The sequence below is a fragment of the Seriola aureovittata genome, chromosome 9 (assembly GCF_021018895.1).
Source record: "Seriola aureovittata isolate HTS-2021-v1 ecotype China chromosome 9, ASM2101889v1, whole genome shotgun sequence".
In the NCBI taxonomy this organism is placed as follows: Eukaryota; Metazoa; Chordata; class Actinopteri; order Carangiformes; family Carangidae; genus Seriola; species Seriola aureovittata.
Window position 1 is genome coordinate 1,042,156 of NC_079372.1, and position 25,803 is coordinate 1,067,958.

The following is a 25,803-nucleotide window of genomic DNA, read 5'->3' on the forward strand; positions in this document are numbered from 1 at the left end:
CTTCTTTTGACTAATTACACTGTATTAATTTATTAAATTTATTACCCAAGTTTTAAAAGTTCATAATAACTTTATGCTACTTGGTATATTTACTACTAACATGCCAGTTTGGTTCCCTGAAAAAAAGTAGTTTTAGTAGCTTCATATCTAAATCTGGTGTGAAATGCTCAACTAATACGCCATTGCAGATAGTTTACTGAAGATTGTAAAGCATGGTTCCAGAACTAAACCTTGTCAACATCTTTATACGTCTTTGGCGTTGTGTAGCCATTCAATTGTGTAAATATAATGTTATTAAGGAAAAAAGTCCAACGTTTTGGGTATTGAGCTTGTGCCATCAGATGAAACCTGACAAAATCTCTCAAAGAATATTAAGCTTTTGCAATCAATCTTACTTGAATAATTTACCAATAAATTATGATTATGATTTAATTGTTTTAATTTAGCTGATTCTATTTTTTACACATTTTTTTGCTAAAATGACAAATGATGAAAGGTTAGTGTGTTTTGGCAGGAGAACACAAGCTTATTGGACTTTCATATGCATCTTGTGTTTTTTATGAAGAATTTTATACTACATGCAAATTCATACGAGGATCCATCCCATTACAAGGTACATGTAATGGTTTTGCTTTGATGTGTTTTACCTTTCAATTTTCATCCTACACCAAGTTTTAAAGAAGCAGAAACTGTCCCATGAACACACCATAGACAGCTGCCAGTACATGTTAAGGATTTCTTTGACATCATGTGTCACTGTTAACTGCACTTCAATGCAGTTTCAGATTCATAATGATCCTGTGTTTCGGAAACTCTGATGAAGCAGCCCCTGGTTTGCAGTTTATCTGTTTGCAGTTGGTTATGTGATGAACTGAGCTTTCTGCTAAAACAAATATTGCATGTATTGTTTACTTTAAAGGAATACACCAACTTTGCAAGCTCCTTGATTGTGTTTGTATTGTATCAATAGAACGGCCTTTCTGTGTACCAATAAATGTGATGTTTCAGATGGCATTGCTTTTGAAAAGACACATTTTGGGAAAGGAGAGAATCTCATTTTGAGTGTCTTTAAATTAGTTTGTAATTGAGATCTCCAGATATTTCTATCATAAGGACTTCAGAGGTGAAAAAGCGTGATGAAAGTGTTGCTATGGAGTTAATGGGGATGAGTTTACTCTTATTCAAGTTTAACTTGTTTCCTGAATATTGACCAAGTTATATTGAAAATGCTTGCAATTTCAAAATTAGGTTCGAAATATATAGAAGGCAATCATTTGTGTATAATGAAAGTTGCTTAGTTGTTCCAGTTCTGTTAAAGTAGCCAGCAATTCAGTAGTGATGACAAATATGGGAGATAAAGGGCCCTGCCTCATTCCCCTGATAAAAGGGGGAAGAGCAGGATATTGAGGTACCTATATCATTGTTTTTGGCCCCAAAGAAGAAAGATTAAAAGTCAGTGTTCAACTTGAATTCATGAGACTCAAATCTACAAATCTTCAAAAGCCAGAAATCTTGGTGTATTTATGGACTTGGACATCAGCCTACTAATACCTTAAAACATAGCGGGAAGGAATGGATTTTCTGTCTAAACAAGATGCAGAAATACTTTTTCATTTGTTAATTTTCAACAGGCTGGACTATTGTAATTGTGTCTTCGCAGGTCTTAGTAAAAGACAGCTGCTGCTCATCCAGGAGCTGCCAGGGTGCTCACTAACATCAAGAAAGTGGAGCACATCACGCTGGTCCTTAAATCATTGGACCAGCTTCTTGTATGTCAAAGGATAGTTTTTAAAATGGCTTGTCTATAAAGCATTAAATCTCGAGCCTAACTGCATCTCTGATTTGATTGTACATCATTAAGCATCCAGACCCCTCAGGTCATCTGGGACAAGTTTACTCAGTGTTCCCAGATTTAAAACCAAACCAGGTAAAGCAGCTCATACTTTCTATGCTCCTTGCATCTTGGTTGACTCAGTCATGACACCCAAATTAGAATTAGAATTTACTCAAAGATCTCAATATGTTTCCCTACCTTAAGTCATATACTGTATACACTGATCAGAGAACTTAATGGCAAAAGTTGGTGTATTGTTTTGATCTGCTTTGATATTGAAATGGAAGTGTTTTGAAATTTTACGTTGCTGTCATTGAGAATATCTGTGTTTCTTGGTGTTTGACCCATTCGATCAGAATTTTCAAAAATGCAACAAATAACAATAGTTCAAGTATTTCCTTTAGACTAGGTCACTGCTGTGTGGTTTTTCTGGCTCAGGAGATGATGGCCCAATATCAGTTATTATTTTTAGATGGAGATGCAGTGAGCCTTTATCAAACTTTTATCAAATAGTAGGAACATAAATACCCATTTTCTACCCATCACTGTCACAACCACATGGCCCAGCCCTCACATGTCATTCACATGAGTTTGAGCATTGTTATCCACTGTTAAGAAGTTGAAAATGCTTTTCAGTGAAGAGGGATTGGTAACTTCTTTCCAACAGTAAAGCAAATCATTGAAACAGAATCATTAGTATCTATCAAAACTACATCAAACCCCTTGGTAAATAATGTTGTGCTTTGAACTCTTTAAAAAGAAATGGTCTGTTTTTGTATGTATGTATTGATCATATTGCTAAGTGGACTTGATATGTAACTGTATGTCTCTTCTTTCTTTTTCTTAACAAAGGAGCGTGTCAAGGGTGCTGCAGGAAGCCATAGTGAGCAGGAGAAGCCTAGAACCCCCCCGTCCAGCTCCTCCTCCTCCACAGGTTTCACCCTTGGTAGGCCCCAAGCCCCAGACACAGGAAGAGAAGAAGATGGCCCTGACAGCTTAGGTTAGTATCGATGCAAAGTTTGAAAGAAAGCCATACACTGTATCTTCCACATATAGAACTGGAAGTACTGTATGTACATACAGTACTGGAAGTACTGGAAGTACTATATATAGGGGTAGAGCTGAGGCACCTGAAAAGGTGGACCTCAGTAATGATAAGAGGCTTTGAAGTTTACTTTAAACTTACTATGTTGCAGTTAAAGGATGTTATTTGTTTTAGCATTGACCCCCTAGGATCACCATGAACAATTCACTTAACAAAATAAAGCCCAAGACCAAATGGACTTTCAACTGATATTCTTCTAAGTTCCAGAAAAAGCCAAACATTTCTTGTGGACTGTTGTCCACCTGTCACTTGTACTCTTTTGTACTCTGTTTTCTCTCCACTGTAAACTTCATAGAAAAAGTTATCTTTAAAAGCCACCTGGTGTGTTTTTTCCCCATTAGAGGACCATGTGTGCCTGTTGGACTGCATTGCACTGGATCTACAAGAAATGGATATCTTTGCTGCAGAGCGTCTGCCCTGTCAGCCCTGGGAAAGTGGTGGTAAACCTTCCGAAACGTCAGACCTCATCTTTCCTTCGTACTCTGTCCGTCGCACGGGAGACAACCTGTTGAAAGACTGCTGCCGCCTCAAGCTTAAGGTGGAACGCAACCTGGACAAGTATGCCCTGCTTTTTATTATTTTATTGATGGCAAAAGTTATGATCATTTTACAATTAAATCACATTGATGACCATGGCTCAGGCTTCTCTTGTTGATCTTTTTTTATTGTTATCCTAGTGGTATCTCTGTGTCTAAAGAAAATACATGTTAGAAACATGTAACAATGTATATGTTCACTTTATATTGTATAACAGTGGCCCGTGGACCATAGCTAGCCCTCAAACAGCAACAGTTCTTTCACCCAACCATGAAGCAGCCCACTTTTTATCATGTGTGGCTAAATTGTCAAATGAGTATGAAAGAGCCTCTGTAAAAGTGTGAGTGAAAAACATCATTCTAGCTTGAAGACAGACATTTGCTTTGTCCAATGAGTCCAGTCAAGGGGGGTTTGGTGCTTCTGAACCAATGCTAATTTCTGTGAGAGGGTGCAGGAGGAAATGTATAGGGGAAAAAGAGCATCAACACTGTTTTGAATGATGTAAAAAGGTTTTTAAGGAATTTGCTTTGGTGTTTTGGAGCATAACAATAAACATAAGAAGAAAAGAAATAGAAACAAAGATAAAACAAGCAAGTACTGCAGGTCAGGGTCAGCAGGAGCCCACTTTCATACCACATGTGGAGTGTTTATTGACATTATATAGCTTTTTGGCTTACTTTTCATTTTTACCACCATTGACTTCAGCATCACACTACTTAGCAGAGTGTTTTCTCTAAAAAATGCAGTAGGTATGAATTTGCCCAGTGTTGGTATAAGACAATACTCACGATTCAGACTCATGTTTATGTTTATGATTTTTATTAGGGAGCTGAGCCATGCAGTACCTGACATGTCCATCCACGGCAACCTGTCGTCAGTCCACTGCTGTCTGGATCTGGACCACTACCAGTTGATCAGAGGGCTACTGGAGAACAACCTGGGAGAGCCTGTTGAAGAATTTCTGCGACCCTACAACCTGCAGGACCCCAGCACCTATGTAAGAAAGCATGCAACTACACATACACTCAACCAACCAGTTTAACAGATTATTGCAGCCAACATTTTTGTAGCAAATGCTATTTCTGTCATGAAATCCACTTGACCTGCCCTTTTTGGCCCGCTCATTATGATATCCTATTTATATTGCTTAGGTTTCATTGTTGATTGTTTGTTTTCTGTCAAATTTAGATAGAATATAGATAGATTGAAACTTATTTGCAGGGGAATCAAAATGTTCTCAATTGTTTTTTGCCAACATTATGATCTCATACAACAACATCAGCGATTTTTAAAGTTCTGTTAAAATAAAGCTGCAAAAAGGGGCCCCATATAGACCATGTCAGGTCAGATGGTAACTCCAAACTCATCTGAGTTTCAGTGTAAAAAGTCAATGGCAGCGAAGAGGGTATGTAGCTCACTACAATGCTTTGCAGATGCAACAGCGAGGAGAAAGGCAGTCTTACCGGACAGCCATCTGAGATCAGCCTGTTCCAGTGGCTCAGGCTGACCCAGGAGTAGATTTCCTGCATGCCCCTGCGTGCCTGCTGTAGGGGGAGGTGTGCTGGTGTGTCCACATGTAGGCTAAGTTGCCCAGCGTAGGTCAGCAAACCTACGCTGTTACCTGAATTTTATTTACTTATACACTATGCACCCAAGGCCTATTGGGCTGCAGGCCCAAACATCTGGCTTGTAATGACAGCATCATGTGACATGTCTTCCTACACTCCTCTAATAAGGGGGACTGGGCGAGCCATACTTGTTGCCAAGCCGATGTCAAAGTGGACCTCAGTCTTCCAAGTTCTGTGGTCCTGAAGGCAAATATCTTGAGTAAAGCATCACTCAACTCTGCATTGAAGCATCAACTCCACCTTGTAGGACAAGGTGGGAGAAAGAATTTCCGATACGTCCCATCCAAGCTGCTATATCATAGCTCTTGGTAAGGAGGTCATCATTGATCCTACACTGCGGGAGCAACAGGCATCTGGTCTAAGGGCTTGATCTGGAGATACTATCAGTACCTCTGAAGTTTGGCAGTGTACGGCACAGACGTTGGAATTCTGAAGGCAGATGGTTGTGAAGAGACCACTGTCCAGATATGGCCATCTGAATGGCTTGCTTAACTCTGGAAAGGTCAGTCTGCCTCAGCATCCTTCAGGGAATCTGCTCATGACCCGTAAGAACCTGTCACAAAGGGCAGGGGGGGACTCCCTTTCTGGTTCCTCCTGCTCTCCTTCTTCCTTATCAGAGAAGAGATTCGTCCTCTCCATGTCGGTCACAAACAGAGGGTAAAATAGCTAGGCTATCCTTCTCATTGTAGGTCTGGAGCTGTGGCTCTGAAGCTGCAGTGGCAGCAGCAGTGGGGGGGCTGCCAGGCTGTAAATTAAAAAGGGCTTTAATTTGGGTTAACTCTGAGGCTTACAGAGCACCTGTAGCTCTGTGAGGCCAGCAATGTAGCAATATAGTGAGAAAACACTCAGCTCCAAATCCAATTGTGTTAGTGTCACCACATGAAGATGGCTACTTTCCTGGAAAAGTCCAACGCTTTAGGGTCTTAGTACAGACAAAACACTCAGCGGTAATGAGCACTGGCTATGTAGCCTCTGGAGGACAATAAAACATAGCTCCAATTGATAGGTTACAAGGCTACTGGCATACGTGGTAAGCACCGATACTAGGTAATGCTAAGAGCATACACAACCTGCGTGTATAGGCAAGAAGATGAACAGGAGATGACTGCTGGGTGACTGGCCCCTTTATCAGGTTTCTTGTGTCACCCAGGTCACACGTGACTGTTGGTATTATGTCTCGACCTCCTGCACATGCAACACAATGCATATCCAGATATTACATACCATCTCTGGTGGTCAGGAAGAATGAAATAAAACTTGTAGTTTTTTATACTGATGTTGTATCTCTCTTCAGACGGTGTTAAGTGGAGATGTCTACACGAACTTGACATTCCTGGTGGACATGGTGAATGTCAGTTTGGAGCTCTTGGACAGCCCCAACCCCACTGACCACAAACATTCATTAGCAAGGTGAGCTTCTCCCATCTTTAAATATTAAAAAAACAAACTAAAAACCATTTAGATTAGCATTTCTTTTCAAAATCTATAAATATGCTTATGATGCATATGCATATGTGCTGTGGAATGAAAAAATTGTTACGAAAAACCAGAATTTGCTCTGACTTCTTACAGAATACCAGATGCCAGCTTAGTATGGGCATTTCTAATAGTTGCAAATAAAGTCACAAATTCCACAGAAATGATACACATGACACAAAGCCCTGCACATCAACAAATTCAGGAGGTCGTAATGCCAGTACCATGACACACTGTGTTTAGGCACCAAAGATCTCGCAGCCAAAAACTGTATGTTTGAGGAGATGGACTTAGAGTAACTTAACTCTGAAAACCTTAAAATTAGGGTATCAGTGCCCTCTCTGGTTTAAAGTGTTTGTTGTACTTCTAGTTCTTTTTTTAAGAACACTTAATCAAACAGTCATTTTGACTAGAACATGGTCAGTATTGGACAGTGCATTTCCCCATGGGATTTCTTATAGTTGCACTTTAAGAGAGAAACTAAAATTAGTTGCAACTTTAGAGTACCCACCTGTTTTGGGCAGATTACCACCTCTCACATCTTATAGCTAGTTCATCTGAAACCTTTTATAGACTTGAGTGAGAGTTGTAAAAAAGACACTTATCTACAGTCAAGTTAAAAAAGATGCTATTTTAATGTTATGTTTGTGTTTCTCTTGCAAAGGTTTGACTTTATGAAATCCAAGCTCCTCTTTGAGACTTTCTCCAATGGATCCAAGTCTGTCAACCTGGTGTCTCACTCGCTGCTGGCATATGACACTCGGTACACTGGGCTGAATAAAAGTACTGGTAGAGCTGATGGGGTAAAATCCAATGTCTTTGACTGCATCCTTCAGCCCTCTAAAACAGGCTCTAACCGTGCGTCACTACAGCTGGAACTGCATTACAGGTATCACTGAAGAATTTTCAAGCTTTCATGGAACATTTCCAGACATAGGTTGAGCTAGAGATTTTAGGTCATTTTAGATAGTAAAGAGTTGGTCAACTAAGCTGTGGTCCACCTTCCTTCAGGTCCACACGTGACTCCTCCTGCTTCACGGTGGTCCTCAACAACCTTAGGGTCTTACTCATCTTTGACTGGCTCCAGCTGGTGCGAGAGTTCCTGCGGACGCCAGGGGAGAAGGGGACAAGTGGTGCTGAGGGTCGTCAGCGATGGCCCAGTAGCAACAGTCCCGACTCGGGCACGATCAACACCAACACCACTGGGGCTGTCATGCCAAAGACAGTCAAGAGTGGTGTGGTCACCAAGAGGTCAACAGTGCCGGTCACCCAGGACCGCTGTCTGGAGGTCAAGATCAACGTCACAGGTCAGCGTGTTTGGACCTATTTCTGTGACGAAATATTTCAAAACTCTTTGAACCAGGAAATATAGATGATTGACCATATTAACCTGTGTGTGATATGAACCTTAAATGAGCTGTCCCATGTATTTAACTGGTTTTGTCTTTTAAAATTATATTTTCATCTGGTCTTCAGGCACTGAGTTTGTTGTTGTGGAGGACTCGTCCTGTCTGGATACCAACGCCATCATTCTGAAAGGGACCACTGTCCTCACCTACAAACCCCGTCTGCTAGATAGACCTTTCTCTGGCAGCCTTGCAGGAATAGAGGTGAAATGACATCTCCCACTGCCATAGCACTAGTTTGTGGTCAAATATTACTTCTGAGACTGATACTTTTACCAGTGCTAACATTAATTAGGAATCTTAATCAAAGAATCCCAGTCTCTTGCTACAACTTGCAACTCCCCCACCCCCCACCTCACCCCACCTTTAATGGCTGAAACAGTATCCAGTGAAGCTCAGTACACATTGGTACTTGTACTTTCTGTATGTAACATGGGATTAGTACACACTGCAATAACTACTGCCAATATTCAGATTATAATTTTATTATCTTTAATTTAGAGGTATCTTGTCACCCCCAGGTTTTCTCATGTCGGCTTGGCAGTGAGCAGGAGACAGCGCTGTCCATAATCGACCCTGTCAATGTTCAGGTGGAGCTGTGTGGGAGTCCCACATATCAAAGCAGCTCAGGTCTACTCGATGCCTTCAATGTGGAGGACATCCCACCACTTCTCGAAGTAAGGAGTTAGCAATCAACCAAACTAAGATATGCAACATGTGCATGGCATCAACCAGTATATGCTCCTTGTGGTCTGGACCAGTTGCTCAGTGGTCTCTGGTGTGGTCTCCTATCCAAATGGACAGTTTTTTCTGTGTTGTTAAAATACAACACTATAGCTATATGTATTATAACAAACACATTGCAGAATGAAACATATGATGTGGTAAGATTAGATGTGTGTGCCGTCATTTCATGTCAACAGCCGCTCTCGCTGTCTCGCTCTGAGATTCATTAGATTGTTATTTTCTGTTATTGTTTAATATCAACAGCCATAGGTCTTTTACAATTGTTCTACCTGGAGATGATGCACAAGCTCTCACAGAGACCGGTCTGGCTTGTGTACTAGACTGGACAGCAGTCGGCAGTACTGTTGAGATTCATTAGGCTGCATTATAATTCTTTATTCATTATCAGTGAGGGTAATTTCAGATGTTGCTTACTGTTTATAGCCCATAGGCCTTCTATTTACAAATTCAAGATCTAGTTTGTATTCACAAAATAAAGTTTGTGAAGTGGCTGCGTCTGCAGGTATCCCCCCATCCTCCCTGGAGTGCACTTGCTGACAGATGTGTCAGCTGACATTGACTTTTTGAGTCTGAACTCTCCTCCTCACTCCAGTCCTCATCACTAAACCTCTAAAATGAAAATAATAGCCAGTGAAAAGAAAATAGATGTGCAAAAACAAACCGCAAAATGGAAACATTGTAATAATTCATAATATGGCCACAGCAGTCAGAACACAAGCCCTTACTGCCTCCAAATGTTTGACTATTTGTTTGGCCAGATGTTCACAATGTTTCCTCCTGTTGTATGCCTGACATTCTGCCTGTGTGAAGACCCCATGTCTGGGTTCCTTTTGACAAAGCAAAACTACAGCAAACATTATGCAGCTGTTTTCACATGATGGCTAGTGCTCCCCATCACTAACAAACTGACTCTGACATGTAAATGTTAATTGTCCATGTTCTCTTAAAGGTTCAGTTTCCTGCTCTGGACATTCGTCTGTCATACAACGACATTCAGCTCTTCTTGGCCATTGCCAAATCCATCCCAACTTCCAGCGCTCCACTGCCATCTGACTCTGACACCTCCACCACATCCAGCACTGAGCCCACTGCTACATCCAAAGATAGCTTCAGGCAAAAGACTGAGGCCCTCATAGGTATGTAAAGCAATGTCAATGTAAGGTTTTGTCTTTTTATTTTACATTTAATGAAATTTTAGTTTCTTGATGTTTGTTCGTTTTATTCTAGCCTTAGTTAACTAAAAGTTAACTTGGCACTTGTTACACACACACACACACACACACACACACACACACACACACACACACACACACACACAGCTACACGGAGAGGCTTTCCATCCCAAAAAAGGGACCATATGTCAGCTCTACCTCCTGAGCCACAGATATGCAAAAGTTTTAGCACTCATGGGCGAAATACATGTTTTGTTGATTTGTTTTGCACATAAGTTGGGGCACCCTAACGAGTTAATGAAACTCTGAGTGTTTTACAAGTAGAGGGGTCCCTAAACTTTATTAAACAATTACTGTTTATTTGTTTTTGTATTAAGTTCAGTTATTAAGTGTATATAAGTTCATCAAATTAAATATAAAAGCTCATTTTTAATGTCTGTTTGCTGCAGGAGTTGGATTTACTTTTAAAAAATTAACAAAATATGGAATTTGTCCAGGGGTGCTCAAACTTTTGTGTACAACTGTATATCTATGAGAAGTGGAGTTGGGTAAGGAAGTCAGAAAGTATTATAAGACATGCTAACACATTATTGGCTTTCATAGTCATGAAATGCTTGAAATTGTTCTTATTTGTGTAATCTTATAGTAAGGCCACTGATTAGTAACAGTGATGACGTACTGTTCTCAGAAAAGTTATTTATGTGGTTGTTTTTTGTCTCCACAGAGGGCCAGCTGACCCGTTTACAGGACCTTGGCTTCAGGAAAGATGACTGCAAAAGAGCCCTGATCCACTGTAAAGGTGAGTGAGACCTTTAACAATGCTCTCCACACATGCATGCCGTAGGTTATAGAGCTCACAGCGTCTTGATTATTATTTAATGAAAATCTATATAAAGACAGAATAATGTGTCCCTCAGGTCAACTGGACCAGGCAGCCACATGGCTCCTGGAGAATGCTGAGAACATGGCAGGCCATCCCAGAGCCAGGGGTGACTCTGGCTCCAGCAGCCACTCAGCTCCTCTGTCTGGGGTGGAGGTGAGGGCTGAAAGTGTTTGCATCTGTTTCATCGATGACTGTCTGGACTGTGACATACCGCTGGCTGAGTTGACCTTCTCTAGTAAGTCTCTTTTATGTAAAATATAACTGCATCATCAAACATATGAAAATTGGGAACATTTGTTTTCTTCGCACTCAGATATACATATTTTCTAAAAGAAAATGTTCAGTTAGAAGTCACCGCTCTTGTGTTCGCTAAAAGTGGCCTTTTTTTTATGTATTGTTGCTTTATTTAAACCTAGAGAAGGCACAGCATGTAACCTCCCACAGAGAGAGAGAGAGAGAGAGAGAGAGAGATGCAGCAAAGAGCCACAGCCTGGATTCTCACACAGAGCACAGCCTCCATCTGGATGCACAATAGTTTAGTCTTTATTTACTTCAACTCCAGACTTTGATTAGAGGCAGATCATTATGCCTTACACCCTCTGTTTAATATGTAGAAGTGGTCATAGCAGTATCTAAGGGTTAGGGTTAGGGTTAGTTAAGCCTCATTTTTGAATAATATGACAGAAATGCCTTTCGTGCTGTCCAGGATTCAAATTCCACAGTGACAGTCGGGGGAGTTAAGTTAAGAGTCCAGTAGGTATCTTGCTTGTTTAACTAAAGCTGCCAAATAAATGTAGTTGAGTAGAAAGTGTAATATTTCCCCCTTTTCCCAACCCCCCTGTAATCTCTGTCACATAGTAATTCAATAATAAATAATAAAAATCAAAAAGTTTCCTTTTTATCATTATCATTATTAATTTTTTGGGGGGGATTTGTTGCCTTTATTTGAATGGCTACAGTGAGAGAGACAGGAAAGTCAGAGAGAGAGAGAGAGAGAGAGGGAGAGAGAGGATGACAGCAAAGGGCCACGGGTCGTACTCAAGGTGTTTTTACAGATTTGTATCTAGAAATCAGGGTTGGGAGAGCGAGGCAAGTCATTTTCCCATTTGGAGATTGGGAGTGTTATGGAGGTAACTGAGGAGGATTGAGTTTATAAAGTTATGAGATTTTTTTGGGGGGGGATTTGAGATTTTTATGATCTCTTCACTTAACTTAGCTCTGCCTTCTTAGGCAATAATGATACATGTACATGTTACCTGCCTGTAACAAGAGGTGTAGCCCCGAGCCCCCGGTCAGCACCCATACACAGTCTGCTCATGTACCAGGTTAAATCTAGAGACAATGAGCTGCACCTATAATCACCACCCTATTAGAACCTGTTTGCACCGGAAACTCCCAACTCAGTGATGAGGCATTCAGCTGACCAGTAGTGGAAATATGATCAGTCAGTCAGGCAGGCAGGCTGATTGACTTGATTGATTGATTGATTGATTGATTGATTGATTGATTGATTGATTGATTGATTGATTGATTGATTGATTGATTGATTGATTGATTGATTGATTGATTATAGTGCCGGCCCACTGTTGCGGTCCAGCCAAGAACAAACAAACAAAAATGTAATCACTTTTTGTATGTCAGTGGAATAAATCCTCCAAAATCAGACTTTAAGGACTGAATAAATCAATAAATAATTGCAGATTGGGGAAGTTAAGGACGACCATCTTTTATCTCAGCCTGAGATTGTGATCTGCGGACTGTTTGTTATTGCAGGGCTTTATGTGCTACAGCGCATTGGTTCCACCCAGGAAGGAAACGCCAGCTTCACCTTGTCTGGAGACTACTACAACAGAGAGTTTTCAGGTAAAAAGATTTACTTACAGCATTAGAACATTTCTTTAATGTTTTGATGATATACAGTATTATACACAAGTCTTAAAATGTGCGTTTTGACATTAGTTTAAACGGTAATGTGTTCAATTAAGATTCAAAGAGTTCCAGATGGACACGATTTTGGGGAAAGTTCAAGGATACGTGCTGTGATAAGTCAAAACTACATATCAGAGCTTTTGAAAAATGAAAAATGTCCATCTTAAAGTGCTTAGATTTAGAAAAATAAAATAAAAATCGTAGCTTCAATTTTCCCTTTCCTTCTTTTCTTCTCACTACATTTCACATCTGAACAATCTCAAACATGATTATGTTTAACACATCTTAACTGAACAGTATTAATACCTTTCTTTCCCTCTTATACCCGACTCCCCCACTGTCCACACTTATTTTTCTAACTATGGTCTTGTCTCTCTACTGTGTGTGTGTACCTCACTCACTAATATGAGTTCAATAATTCACTGAGTAGCATTATTTGGCCAGTGCCATAAAGGCTAAAAAAAGCTGCTCTAGTTAACATAGAAATGCTGTGTCAAAGTGTAATAAATCAAAATAATTTACAGGTAATAGGTCCAGGTTTGGACAGATAGGCGTCCTGGTCCAGACCGCCTATTAATGACCTCAGTTCTACAGCAAAGTGCAGAGAGAAAATGAGATGATATGATTTATTATACCTATAAGCAAACTGCAATGGATAAAAATAAAAAAACAGAAATGTTGCTTTTTATGTATGACAAACTTACAGGATATAATAGAAGTACACCCCTGTGTAGAATGTCACTAAAATGTTAAATGATTGAAAGTTAAAATAAAAATAATTGTATTATTTTTAAGTTGAAGTATTTGCAACAGACAGGTTAGACAGGCTACATTTTTATTTATTTATTTTATTCTATTTTTTTTCCTCTATTGAGAGGAAAAAGAAATTATTTTACAAGAGAGGCCTGGCCAGGATAGCAGCCACACAAACACACCACATCTAAAATACAGCATAAAACACATACCACATATAGGTCATACATACATTGAAAATACAGTCGCCAAAGAACAACCCCCAAGTGAGTACACTTGGGGGTTGCAACAGATCACATCTGTGATTTCCAATTAAGTCTAACTGCATGAACAAGGTTATAAAAGAACCTGTGAACACTACATCTCCCTCAGTTTTAGCCTTGGTTGAGTGTAATGCAACTGCTCCACATGAGAAGGAATTACTGAACAATAAGAAACCACATTGTACAGGAAGGTACAATACCGAAAGGTTTTTATAACTTACTGCACATCTGTGTCTGTGCGTGTGCCAGGCTGGGAGCCCTTCATCGAACCTTGGCCCTGCTTCCTGTCCTGGCAGCAGCAGGCTGCTGGCCGCCTCCACCCGCCGCGCCTCAAGATGGGGATTCGAGCCAAGCAGAGACTGGATGTTAACATCACTTCTGTCCTGTTGGGTGAGTGAAAAGTGGAACGTGCTTCTTTGCTAATAAACAAACCTGAATGGGTTAAACAGCTGATCGAACAGTGCTCAGTCAAATCACTCAGTGTATCATTAGTACTGGTTTTTAGTTACAGTGATAAACTTGACTAAACAAGCCAGAAATGTTGAACATGTTTTTATCCCCTTCTTCCAGAACAATACAACACCACCAAGAGCTCCTGGATGGCTGACTACTGTAATGAGGAGGAAGAGAGCCCCCTGTCTTCACCCCCCATATCCTGGATGGGCTCTTCAGTTGACCCACCAAGCTTCGGACAGAGTGAGTGTCAGCTACATACAGTACCACAAATAAATCACAGGGTAGTGAAGAATTTCTTCACAAAAACACTAAAAATATATTTTGAATGGCCAGATGTGGCATCCTGGAAAACACATTTATTTCAGAAAACCAAAAGGAAACAAACAAATATTGAAGTTTAAGTGGTCTCTTATACTTTCTGCTGGTATGTTTCATATTTTATTGTTATTGTCTTTATAGTTGAAAAATACCAGCACCAGTTAAAACTAACATGTTAACATGACAACACAATCTGCATGACATTCCCACAGTTAAATCTGATGTGATCGTCGGTCTGTTATTTGTGTATCTATCAACTCAAAGAAACTGAAAGACACTGTTGTTGGCATAAATTATAAATCAGGTGATATTCTATATTTTTCTTCTTTTCTTCATCAAATTCAATGTGCACAGCTTAATCAGCAATTAACGTATCCCACTAACAGGTATAGTGTGTGTAGCCAAGCCTGGTATTCAGTGGCAAGAAAAAGAAAGTGAACTTCTTTGGAATCATCTTCATTTATGTATAAATTCGTCTTCAGATTTGATCAGATCTTCATCTAAAGCATAATTATGAACAAAGACAATCTGTTTTAACTAAAAACACACATCATTGTGTTGTTCTTGTCCATACTGAAAACATAATTCAAACATTCACAGGGTAGCTGGAAAAAGTATGTGAACCCCTCTACTAATGACATCAACAAAAGCTAACTGAAAGTGAGGGTTAGAACCACTTCGATCTTCATCCGTCCACATTCAGACAAACTGTCTATAAATGGAGATGGTGTAGTTCTGTGGCTAATCTCCCCTAGAGGTGGGTGTCCAGCTGAGATGACTCAAGGTGACAAAGAACCTCAGAGTAAGAGCTGAAGGCCTAAAGGAATGATTGCATCTCTATTTATGGACACCATGTCCCATGTTGTATGTGTGTTATTAGCTTAAGTACATTGTGTCTGTATTTGTGACTCAGATGAATCAGCCCCTCTGTTGCACTGGGTGAGATGTTCCTTCATTATTATGAACACAGACACTGCAATTTATTCTGACTTTGTCCCACAGAGCACCAAATTTGGATTAAAAAAAAAATAGTCCCCAATAAATGCACTATTTTCTCCTGTTTTATAGACATTTAAATTACTGAGCCTTTTTAGAAAATGAAACTTGACATTTGATAAGTGTTTTTAAAATTTTTCATGTTCAGCAGAAATATTTATTTAGCTTGGAGCTGGGAGTCCCACACAGGGTAGAGAAGTTGGAGAGTATTAAAAAAGAGTTAATTTGTTAATTTGATGTTCATTTTTTCAAGGGATTTGTTGATAACATTATATCCATAAAGTGTCTGGGTAGGGCTTTAGTTTGGTACTTTGGCTGTATGCATTCTTCCTTTGAGAAATTTGGTTCATGGGTTACTTTGTTATAAGGAGTTGTTGGTATAACAGGAGGTTTGAGCTGCTTTGCTCCAAGCCTTTATAATGTTTGCTTGATTTTCCATATTAACTAAGAGGTGCTAACAACACAAATAGCATCAATCAAAAATTAACCACAAAACCTGCAACTCATTAACCAAGTTCTTCTGGTCTAGAAAAACAAAATGAATGGGCTTGTGGTATGTTGGTTATAATGCTGAACATAAGGAAATAGAAGGGAGAGTACTTGAAGTGAAGCATGAGTTGCACTATTCACAAAGATACTGATTTGCAGATAAGTGTTGATTGCTGACACAGAGTACTGAATGAGGATGCTGAACCTCTAACCCTCTTGTGTGTTTCCTCTGCATGTGTCTCTGTTGTGTTGTAAATGTCTCTCTCTGCTGTCAGGTGCTCCTCTTGCTCATCTTAGAACTAGGAGCACAGCCAGCTTGACCTGCCTCGAGCAGCAGATTCACTCCAGAGGTACAGTTCAGTTTAGTCGCCTAGCCAGTCTCCTTCGCCAGCACACTGAGTATCAAAGCTCTCATTCAGTCATAGAAAGGTCCATCAAAATATGCTCAAATGTTTCCTGCCAACAGATCAAGTATAAATTATACTTAATATCAGTGTTAGTACCATTGTACAGGGCAGCTCTGTGGCTGAAGTCAAGATTCTGGCCATGAATCACAATGTCCCAGGGTCGAGTCTGACTGCGACCTTGTTGCTTGTCATTCTCTCTCCAACATTCCCCCTTGTTTTTATTATATATATAATATTTATTAAAAATTATCACTATACACCACTGTGCAAACATTTTAGGCACTTTAGATAAGGTCATCACACAATCCCATCAGGGAGGCGTGTGATTGAAGTAGGACAACAAGTCCAAACATACAGCCAGAGTCATAAAGAACTGTCTTTAGAGACAAGAAGAAACAGGTGGTCTGGCCCCCACAGAGCCCTTATCTCATTATGAAGTCAGTCTAGGATCACATGAAGAGACAGAAGACATTGAGACAGCCTAAATCACATGGAACAACCTACCTGCCACAAATTACCGAGTAAAAAAACTGAATGGGCAGGAATATTGGGTGCTTCTTTAAATTTAGGTTTCGGTTATTTGACAAAACCACGAGCCTGATCCATGATACTCACATATTCTTTTTTCAATCATCATTAAATGTAATACTCCATAGCACCCAAAGTGCTTCATAACAAAGGGAAAAATAAAAAGGAGCATAAACAAGTGAAAATAAAATGATGTCTCAAGTTAAAGTAGAACACAATTGATTAATGGTTAAACAAAGTTTATAAATTGCTCAGATGCCATTTTACTGAGCCTTGGAGCACAGTCTTTTTTTAATGAATACCATTTAATTTTAAGGTTTTTTTGCATATACAGTAGGGTCCAGAAATCTGAGACAACTTTCCCATGAATGGGATTCTAAATGTTTTCATAAATATGGGTGACATATGCTACTGTGTAATCTGTTAGTGACAAACAGGATGAGCTTGAATTAGGAATGAGAAAAGTAAAAAATGGGGGATTAAAAAAAAAACATGACCCGTCAAATCTGAATAAGCTAAACAATATATTCGACTACAGTATATGCAGCAAGAGTATCAAAAATCAAATGAAAATCTGAGCAAAAATAGATATTTAAAAGATTTTTCTCATTTACATTTGTGACTCATTAGTTGCATTTATCACTCTGCCCTCATATTGAAATAGCTAAGCACATTAGCCTCACAAAAGCATTTGTTAAGCTGCCTGTCAGGCTTTATTATTACATTCAGTGGTGTTGCAGGTTTCAAATCAGCCTAGATTTCACTATAATTATAAATACATCTGTCTTGTCTTTCCTCCTCCTCCAGAGCAATTTAAGTTCCTTTCTGCTTTGTTTACCTGAACAGCATGACTTGTTCATCATTTGTTTTCCACTGCATGGCCAGTTGTTGGGAAGACATTATTGCACAGTAGTTTTCTATGATTGTTGTAGAGTGTTGCACATTTTGTTGGAACATAGCAGACTAGTGTGCTTCACAACATCCATAATCTGAGGGCGCAATTATGCAATTTAGTATCTTTGTCTGCATTAGTTTTTATACTACTTTACATATATATATATACACACACACACACACACACACACACATAATATTCAAGGAATTTAAGAAAAGTTTTACCATCTGCTAAATATAAACAAAAATGGACACAAAGGTTAAACTGTTAGCAATCTTTTTTCTGTGTTGTAAATTGGCCAAAAAGTTATTTTGCTCAAAAGTTGACATATTTGTTTAATAATAGCAGTTCGCTTCTTTATTTATTCTTTTTTTTATTAAATAAGATAATTAAATAAGATTTACTCATTCATTGCGGTATATATAGTGGTATAATATATTGTATGTCAAACATTAGTTTTCTGACATTTTGTAAAAACAGTAACATTACATGTCATTGTACATATGTAGCAAAATGCTATAGATGCAACATTGTGTTCATTTCACTTTTAGGGACTGCAAAATCATTTTTGATCTACAAATTGTTGATGTGCTTTCAGTTAATATTTTCTATGCCGCATATTGATCAGTATACTGTACACTCACTGAGCACTTAAAATATTATTTATATATATATATATATATATATATATATATATATGAATTAAGTTATAAAATCCTGCAGATCCAGGTCAGGAGCTTAAGTTAATGTTCACAACATCAGAATGAGGAAAAATGTGATATCAGTGACTTTGATCATGACCAACCTTGACGTGGATGAACTACAACAACAGAAGACCACGTCAGGTTCCACTTCCTGTCACCAAGAACAGAAACCTGAAGCTGCAGCAGACACAGACGCACCAACACTGGACAGTTGAAGGCAGCAGATGGTAGGGTCAGAGTCTGAATCCCCCCCCCCCCCACGTCTCCAGACCTGGATCCTGTAGAATACCTTTGGGAAGTGGTAGAACAGGAGATTGGCAGCATGAATCAGCAGAAATGAGCAGCAGAGTCTCAGAGGAAAGTGCTCAGTGAGTGTATGTTCATGTGTAGAACACAAAAAGGAGCTATAGGCCAAGCCAATTATAACTAGTTATACTGTTATAATTGCGAATGTGCCATGAAAGAATTTCAAAGCACGTGTGCTTTGGCTACTTTTTAGCACAGCCCAAGACGAATGAAGTGCATGACTGTCGGAATCCAACATATGCTAATGATTTTAGTATTGAATAATGTAAAAAGGCCAAGCACACTCATCTTCTCTCTGATTTGGTTTTTATTTCTGCTTCCAGCAGATGTCAAGCTGTCCAAGCGGAGGCAGCCATTTGTGCCATATGCTCTGTGCAACCACACAGGATGTACCATGTGGTTTGCCACTCTGACTACAACCCCCACAAGGTAGGTGTAACTACAACTAAAGTACATGCACTACAAATTGGAGTTAAAACATGTTTGACACATACTGTATGAAGTGATAACCGGACAAGCAAATAGACCAGGATCCAAACTGAAGGTGCTTTGACTTGGACCAATCAGGAAGCTGAGTGGCTTTGTCATTTTTGGAACAGTTTGCCATAATCCAGTGTGTTAGGATCAAAAGGACAAACTGCATATTAATTACCAACTTTGGTAACATTTGAACAATGTCATGCTGATATTATAGGTGGGTGTAACCAGCAAGTAATGAGGACAATGGCAGTGAAATCATTCCTATATCCAGGATATAGGGTTTAGGTCAGGTGACTGTGGAGGCCAGGTCATGTGATGCAGCACTCCTTCATTGTCCTTCTTGGTTGAATAGGCCTTACAGGGCCTGGGGTGTATTCAGTAAAGCAGGTTTAACAAACTCTGACTCTAACCCTAAACTCTGATTAGATGAACCCTGAGATAGAAACTTGGTTTTCGTTTTTTGGGGGTTTTCGGTTCCTTAACAGCTGATCTGAGTCACTTCAATCAACTCTGAGTATGTTTACTCTGAGTTAACCGTGTGCATGAGGAATACAAAAAGCCATCATCCATCGACCTCTGATTCAATGATTCACCAACGGGTAAATAAAGAGCAGAGCCTCCATTTTAATCCAGTGGAGCCGGAAAGATTCATGTGTGACATTAAAGCCACATTATTTATCAGACTTTTATTTCCGTGACAGATGGAACCTGCTGTTTGTTGGATTAAATGTTTAAATATATTTATTCAGATTTAACGTGATGTGGATCAAGTTCTGCTGCAGCAGAAGATGAAGATATAAGTTAAACAGATCAAACAGAAGTTTATAGATATAGATGAAACAGATCAGACAGATGATCTCCACTGGTCTAATGTCCAGTCCTTGTGTTTCTAAGCCCAAACTATTCTTTTTCTTCACCTGAAGAAACATTCAAAGTTCTTCAAAGTGCTGGATTGACTGACCTTCATGTCTTAAAGTCATGATGGATTGTCGTTTCTCTTTACTTAGTTGAGCAGTTCTTGACATAATATGGATTAGTACAGTTGTCCAACAGGGCTATTTACAGTTTTCCAACTCTACCACCACACAACACAACTGATGGTCTCAAACACATTAAGAAAGAAAGAAATTCCACTAATTAACTTTTGAAAAGGCACAGCTGTTAATTGAAAGGCATTCCAGGTGACGACCTCATCAAGTTCACTACATAATTCCATGTGTGTTATTTCTGTTTATTCTGATGTTTTCAGTCTTGTTCTACAATGTAGAAGTCACAATAAAGCAAAACTGATGAATGGTAGGTGTAGGTGTGTCCAAAGTTTTGACTGGTACTGTATCTCTTGATGTACTGTAATAAGCATGTTAACATAATATCCATGCTCCCAACGCTCCCATTAGCTTTTGACATTGATCCCCGGCCTTTCTACTAGCACCGCTGTGAGAACAAACGTTTTCAGTTCTCCTACCAGTGAGATTTGACTATTTCTGGTATGAAGATATGTAGAGAACGCTAAATTAGACTTATGAAAGGGTTCTTCCCAGCAGACACTTCCAATCAGTGTAGAAACTGATCTCAGATAAATGTCTTCAGTTAAAACTATTCACATGTTTCCCACAGGGTGGCACTGTCACACAGCAGTAGTGCAGACTCCATCTCAGACTTCCATGGTCCAGGAACTGATGACACTCACAACATCAGCCAATGGAGAGAGGTGCTGCCTGGGGAGGAGATTCCCTTTGAGTTTGAAGCCCGAGAGAAACTCCGCCACCGGTACAGCTCTTGATTCAAATTCACCACACCTGTGGATTTAGTCCAGTGAATTTGAAATTGTTTATGAAACTGCTGACATGTTTAGCCATCATTCTCAGTGGTTTGTCGACATTTAACGTTTCTCTGCTTTGCTTACAAGATGATATGCACGGGTAATCTGCACAGTCATTTAATGGTATAAGGTTTCTCTTTCATGTCAGATTTGTCTTTGTCTTAATTTCTCCTTTTTCTGTTATACTTACTAAAATGTGATAAATATGAATAATATGAATATAATCATTAAGGCGGAAATTTACTATAGCCTATATTTAAGCAATTAAATGTAATTTATGTTAACTATGCACTATGCAGTGCTTTGGCCTGTGTAACTTAACTATAACACTCAGTCTAGTATAAATGGTGCAGTGGAGAAATGTTTTTTGTGTTCCTTTACAACTTCATTTCGTAGATTATGATTATGTATCACTGATCCCGTTCTGCCTTGTCCTCTGCAGACACACTCATGAGCTGAAGCTGCACCAGCTGCTGGTTCGCGTGTGTGGATGGGAGCAAGTCAAGCCAGTGTCTGTGGACAAAGTGGGTGTTTTCTTCCGTTATGCTGCTCCAGATAGAAACAACTCTTCCAACACTGTAAGCATGAGTCAAAACCATGGTGATAATCTGAAGGGTTCTTTAACAAACTGGCCTGGAGTTTGATGTTAAACTTTTCTTTTTAAACATTTCACAGGTTGGCAGTCCTATTAGCAGGACCAACATCATCCACCCGCATGTTTATGTAAGTATGGCAAGTCTTTTCTTGTCTTGTCTAGATCAGGGAGCAGTCAATGACAGCAAGCAATTAGAAAAAGTCTGTAGCCACAGTTGCAGCTATTATGCTCATTATTCATCAGGATACCAGGCCGGTTTTTAAATAGTGGCCAGCATGAACAAATAAAGGCCCTGTATAATACACGGATCGAAGATGCTGCAAGTATTTTCAGTTAATGACATGCAGTAGTATGATGAAAATGATCGAGGGAGAGAGAGGAAGCAGTGCATTATTGGAGTCCCCACAGCAGTCTAGGGTGGTGGTTCAGGACTCACCAGAGCCAGCCCCCATTTTAGTCTTAGAAACTCTAGGAACCACAAGGAGCCCTGCATTTTGAGAGCAGCGTGTTCTCTTTGGATAATAGGGAACTATGAGCTCTGTAAGATAAGAAGGTGTCTGACCATTGACAGTTTTGTAGGTGAGGAGGAGGATTTTACAGGGAGCTGATGAAGCCAACACAGAGAGATTTGATCTCTTCCTGGTTCCTGTCAGTACTCTGCTGCAGCATTTTGAATCTAGAAGCAACAAATGCATGGACTAATTTTTCAGCATCCTTTTGAGACAGCATGTTTATAAAGTTTGACCAACCTGATTAGTCTCACCTGGCTTTATAGCACATCTGGGTGTCATATGCATGGCAATGGAAATTTATGTGGATAAACAAGGAGAAAAGTCCAAGCACAGAACCTTATGGAAGTCGATGACTCACTCTTGTGTGCATAGAAGAGTCACTATTAACATGAACAAACTGGAATCTATCTGATAAGTATGATTCAAAGCAGCATAGTGCAGTTCCTTTAATGCCAATAACTTGTTCTAGTCTCCTGTGATCAATGGTGTAAAATGCAGCTCTAAGATCTAGTAAAACAAGTACAGAGACAAACAAACCATTCCTGTGCAAATAATCACATAACTGGTTTGCAAAAGCTTTTTCAAGGATTTGAGGAATACAGAAGAGGTTTAATATGGGTCTGAAATTCTCTAAAACATGCAGGTCAAGAGTAGAGGTTTAATTACAGCAATAAAAAACAGTAATTAAAAGCCAGTGGTACGTAACCTGTTAATAAAGATAAATTGATCAGATCTACAAAAGTGTTGATTAAAGGAAAAACATCCTTGAACTGCCTGGTTGTAACAGAGTCTAGAAGACAAGACAAGAAACTGTTGAAAGCAGCTCAGAGAGATCTACAGGAGAGAAGCAGGTGTTACAGTCGATTCTAAGGCTCAACACAAACGCTCAGTATAAATTTAAACCTGATGGTGACTCAGTGTGAATCCCGTTGGCCCCTCAGTTCTCGGCCCTGCCTCCTGTCAGAGTGGTGTTCTCCATCACAATGGAGGGCAGTGCCAGGAAGGTCATCACTGTGCGCTCTGCCCTCATGGTGAAGAACCGGCTAGATGTTCCTATGGAGGTCAGACTGGACAGTCCCTCTGCTCCTGACAGTAAGACATTGCTCCTTTTTATTTGTTTCCATTCCATTTTAGGTCCCTATAAAATAATCAATCAATTAAATAACCTGTGGACTGGCTGGACCATTTTATTGTGTCTTATTTTGTTCAATTAAGATTTATATATTCTTTGAATTTTATGTTATGTTTTTTTTTCTTTATTTAACCTTATTCAGTGTTCTTTTGACTTTTCTATTGTTTTTTTATGGAATGTAATTTTATCCTATTTGATTATATTTGTTTTAATATTATAACCAAACTTAATTAAATATAACTATATGAAATTAAAGATTATATTGAATTGAATTTTTATTTAATTTTGCTTAAAATGTAAAAAAAAAAAAAAAAAGATAATTTCTGTATCATTTGTTTTTTTAACCTTTTTTTATTGGACATATATCATATGAAATTAATTGATTGGATTGTTTTATTTAAATTACCATAAAATAAATGTTTTGCATGTATTTCATTTTTATCTTTATCTTGTTTTATATAATCATTTCATTGTCCTTTTTTGCGTTGTCTTTTTTCAATTTAATCTTATCCTGTTTTATTTCATTTATTTTTTATATTTATTACATTTAAATATAAGTATTTCAAACTTCTGTTTTATTAAATTAATTATATTTAGGTCAATCCATATTTTTTGTATTTTATGTTTCAATTATTTTTATAGATTTTGTTTTATTTGATCATTTTTGTTTTATTTTGTTTTGTTTTTTATATTTATATATATATATTATTTGTTTATTTCTTCATTTAGTTTTATCTTATGTCATGTTGTGTTTTGTCATTTTAATGAAGTCAGTTGTGTCTCTGTACTGACAGAACCAGTGGTTCTGCCTCCTATCCTGCCTGGCCAGGCCTTGGCAGTCCCCCTCCACCTGACATCCTGGCGGCTACAGGCTCGGCCTAAAGGCTTGGGCTTATTCTTCTGTAAGGTTCCCATCCATTGGACCAGTGTGGAGCGGCAAGGAGAGATCAGCAGCAGTAAGAGGGAGTGTCAGTCAGCAGATTTTGATGATAACCTCAAGCGTAACTTCAGGTAAAAACAGTCACTGAGATTGTTTGTTCTTGGTTGTTTTCTTCCTCAAATGTGCTACCATTCCCCTCATTTCTCTGCATGTTGCAGGTTTTGTGTGGTCATCAAAAAGGAAAACTACCCAGACCAGCAGCCCGCTAAGAGAGTTTCTGGCAGTGCAAAGCAGATCTATCGACAGCCAGGCCACACCATCTACCTGCTACCCACCATGGTGCTGGCCAACCTGCTGCCATGTGACCTCAACTACTACATCAAAGGAACGCCCATCAAAGGCTCACTGAAGCCGGGAAAAGAGGCCATACTTCACGCAGCCGACACCTCACAGAATATGGAACTAGGTCAGGACTTTCGAAATGTCAGTCACTGAAGTGTATTTCCTATCCATTCTCACTCCTGGTGTTAATGATGTGTGTCCTTCAGGAGTCCTGCTGGAGAACTTCCCCATGTGCAAAGAGCTGCTGATTCCCCCTGGGACTCAGAACTATGTGGTACGCATGCGACTGTACGATACCAACAAGCGTCTGCTTTGCCTCACCATCCGCATCATCCTGCGGGCACAGGGGGCGCTGAAAATCCTCATTTCTGCCCCTTACTGGCTTATCAATAAAACTGGTAATGTTGTCTTTATTATTAAAAACTACACTTGCACAGATATCATAAGTAAATACCCAACTCAGTCATTGCTTTACATACTAAGTTCCCAGCTATCACTCCCTAAAGCCATTTCCTCCCTCAGGTCTGCCACTAATTTTCCGTCAGGACAATGGCAAAGCCGATGCAGGGGGTCAGTTTGAGGAGCACGAGTTGGCTCGAAGTCTCAGTCCATTACTATTCTGCTACACGGACAAGGAGCAGCCCGCTATGTAAGTGTGTGCCAGGGACCAGACCACTCCATTTTTTGATCTGGATTGTACATAATGTCTTAGTGAGTGAGCACGGTTCTACCCAACAGATATCCTCCTGGTGTTTTTATTCATCTGTCCTTAAATTACATTCTCTCCCCGTCTATCTTGATCTCAGGTGTACGATGCGGATCGGGAAAGGAATCCACCCAGACGGAGTTCCAGGCTGGTGCCAGGGGTTCTCCCTGGATGGAGGGAGTGGAGTCAGGGCAGTGAAGGTTATACAGCACGGGAACAGGCCTGGCCTGATCTACAACATAGGCAAGTTGGTACATTCACAATCAGTACAAATAGATAGCACTAACTCAGCTACTGTGTGGTGTAATGATGTCCAATACACATGATTACGATCAATCCTGTGTCCCATCCGATACCTTGGATTGGCCCTGAACTGGATGCTCAGACCACAGGGAAGATCATTTTAATGAGTTGGTGTTGCCTATTTAACTCTGATCAACTCTACACTAGAGAGACATTATGGAACAGCCTATACAGGCCAAATTCCAATTTTGTTGACATT

The 25,803-nt window shown here is 39.5% G+C and overlaps 1 protein-coding gene across 8 annotated transcripts in view; it reads left to right on the forward strand.

The window, feature by feature from the left end:
- The window catches only part of vps13d (vacuolar protein sorting 13 homolog D), a 76,338-nt gene that overhangs the window by 25,896 nt on the left and 24,639 nt on the right, over positions 1 to 25,803 (forward strand). For 4 of the 8 annotated variants that reach the window (XM_056384518.1, XM_056384517.1, XM_056384521.1 and 1 more), the window contains exons 26-50: positions 2,687 to 2,834; positions 3,281 to 3,497; positions 4,302 to 4,473; positions 6,399 to 6,514; positions 7,245 to 7,469; positions 7,592 to 7,887; positions 8,057 to 8,190; positions 8,508 to 8,663; positions 9,683 to 9,869; positions 10,630 to 10,704; positions 10,823 to 11,023; positions 12,562 to 12,651; positions 13,983 to 14,123; positions 14,304 to 14,429; positions 16,268 to 16,342; positions 19,156 to 19,261; positions 20,930 to 21,082; positions 21,577 to 21,712; positions 21,810 to 21,857; positions 23,183 to 23,333; positions 24,168 to 24,384; positions 24,472 to 24,719; positions 24,802 to 24,993; positions 25,118 to 25,244; positions 25,402 to 25,544. In XM_056384518.1, the coding sequence (XP_056240493.1) occupies positions 2,687 to 2,834; positions 3,281 to 3,497; positions 4,302 to 4,473; positions 6,399 to 6,514; positions 7,245 to 7,469; positions 7,592 to 7,887; positions 8,057 to 8,190; positions 8,508 to 8,663; positions 9,683 to 9,869; positions 10,630 to 10,704; positions 10,823 to 11,023; positions 12,562 to 12,651; positions 13,983 to 14,123; positions 14,304 to 14,429; positions 16,268 to 16,342; positions 19,156 to 19,261; positions 20,930 to 21,082; positions 21,577 to 21,712; positions 21,810 to 21,857; positions 23,183 to 23,333; positions 24,168 to 24,384; positions 24,472 to 24,719; positions 24,802 to 24,993; positions 25,118 to 25,244; positions 25,402 to 25,544 (3,880 nt within the window). The remainder of the gene's footprint in view (positions 1 to 2,686; positions 2,835 to 3,280; positions 3,498 to 4,301; positions 4,474 to 6,398; positions 6,515 to 7,244; positions 7,470 to 7,591; positions 7,888 to 8,056; positions 8,191 to 8,507; positions 8,664 to 9,682; positions 9,870 to 10,629; positions 10,705 to 10,822; positions 11,024 to 12,561; positions 12,652 to 13,982; positions 14,124 to 14,303; positions 14,430 to 16,267; positions 16,343 to 19,155; positions 19,262 to 20,929; positions 21,083 to 21,576; positions 21,713 to 21,809; positions 21,858 to 23,182; positions 23,334 to 24,167; positions 24,385 to 24,471; positions 24,720 to 24,801; positions 24,994 to 25,117; positions 25,245 to 25,401; positions 25,545 to 25,803) is intronic. The other 4 variants (XM_056384522.1, XM_056384524.1, XM_056384519.1 and 1 more) reach the window with 3 other exon arrangements.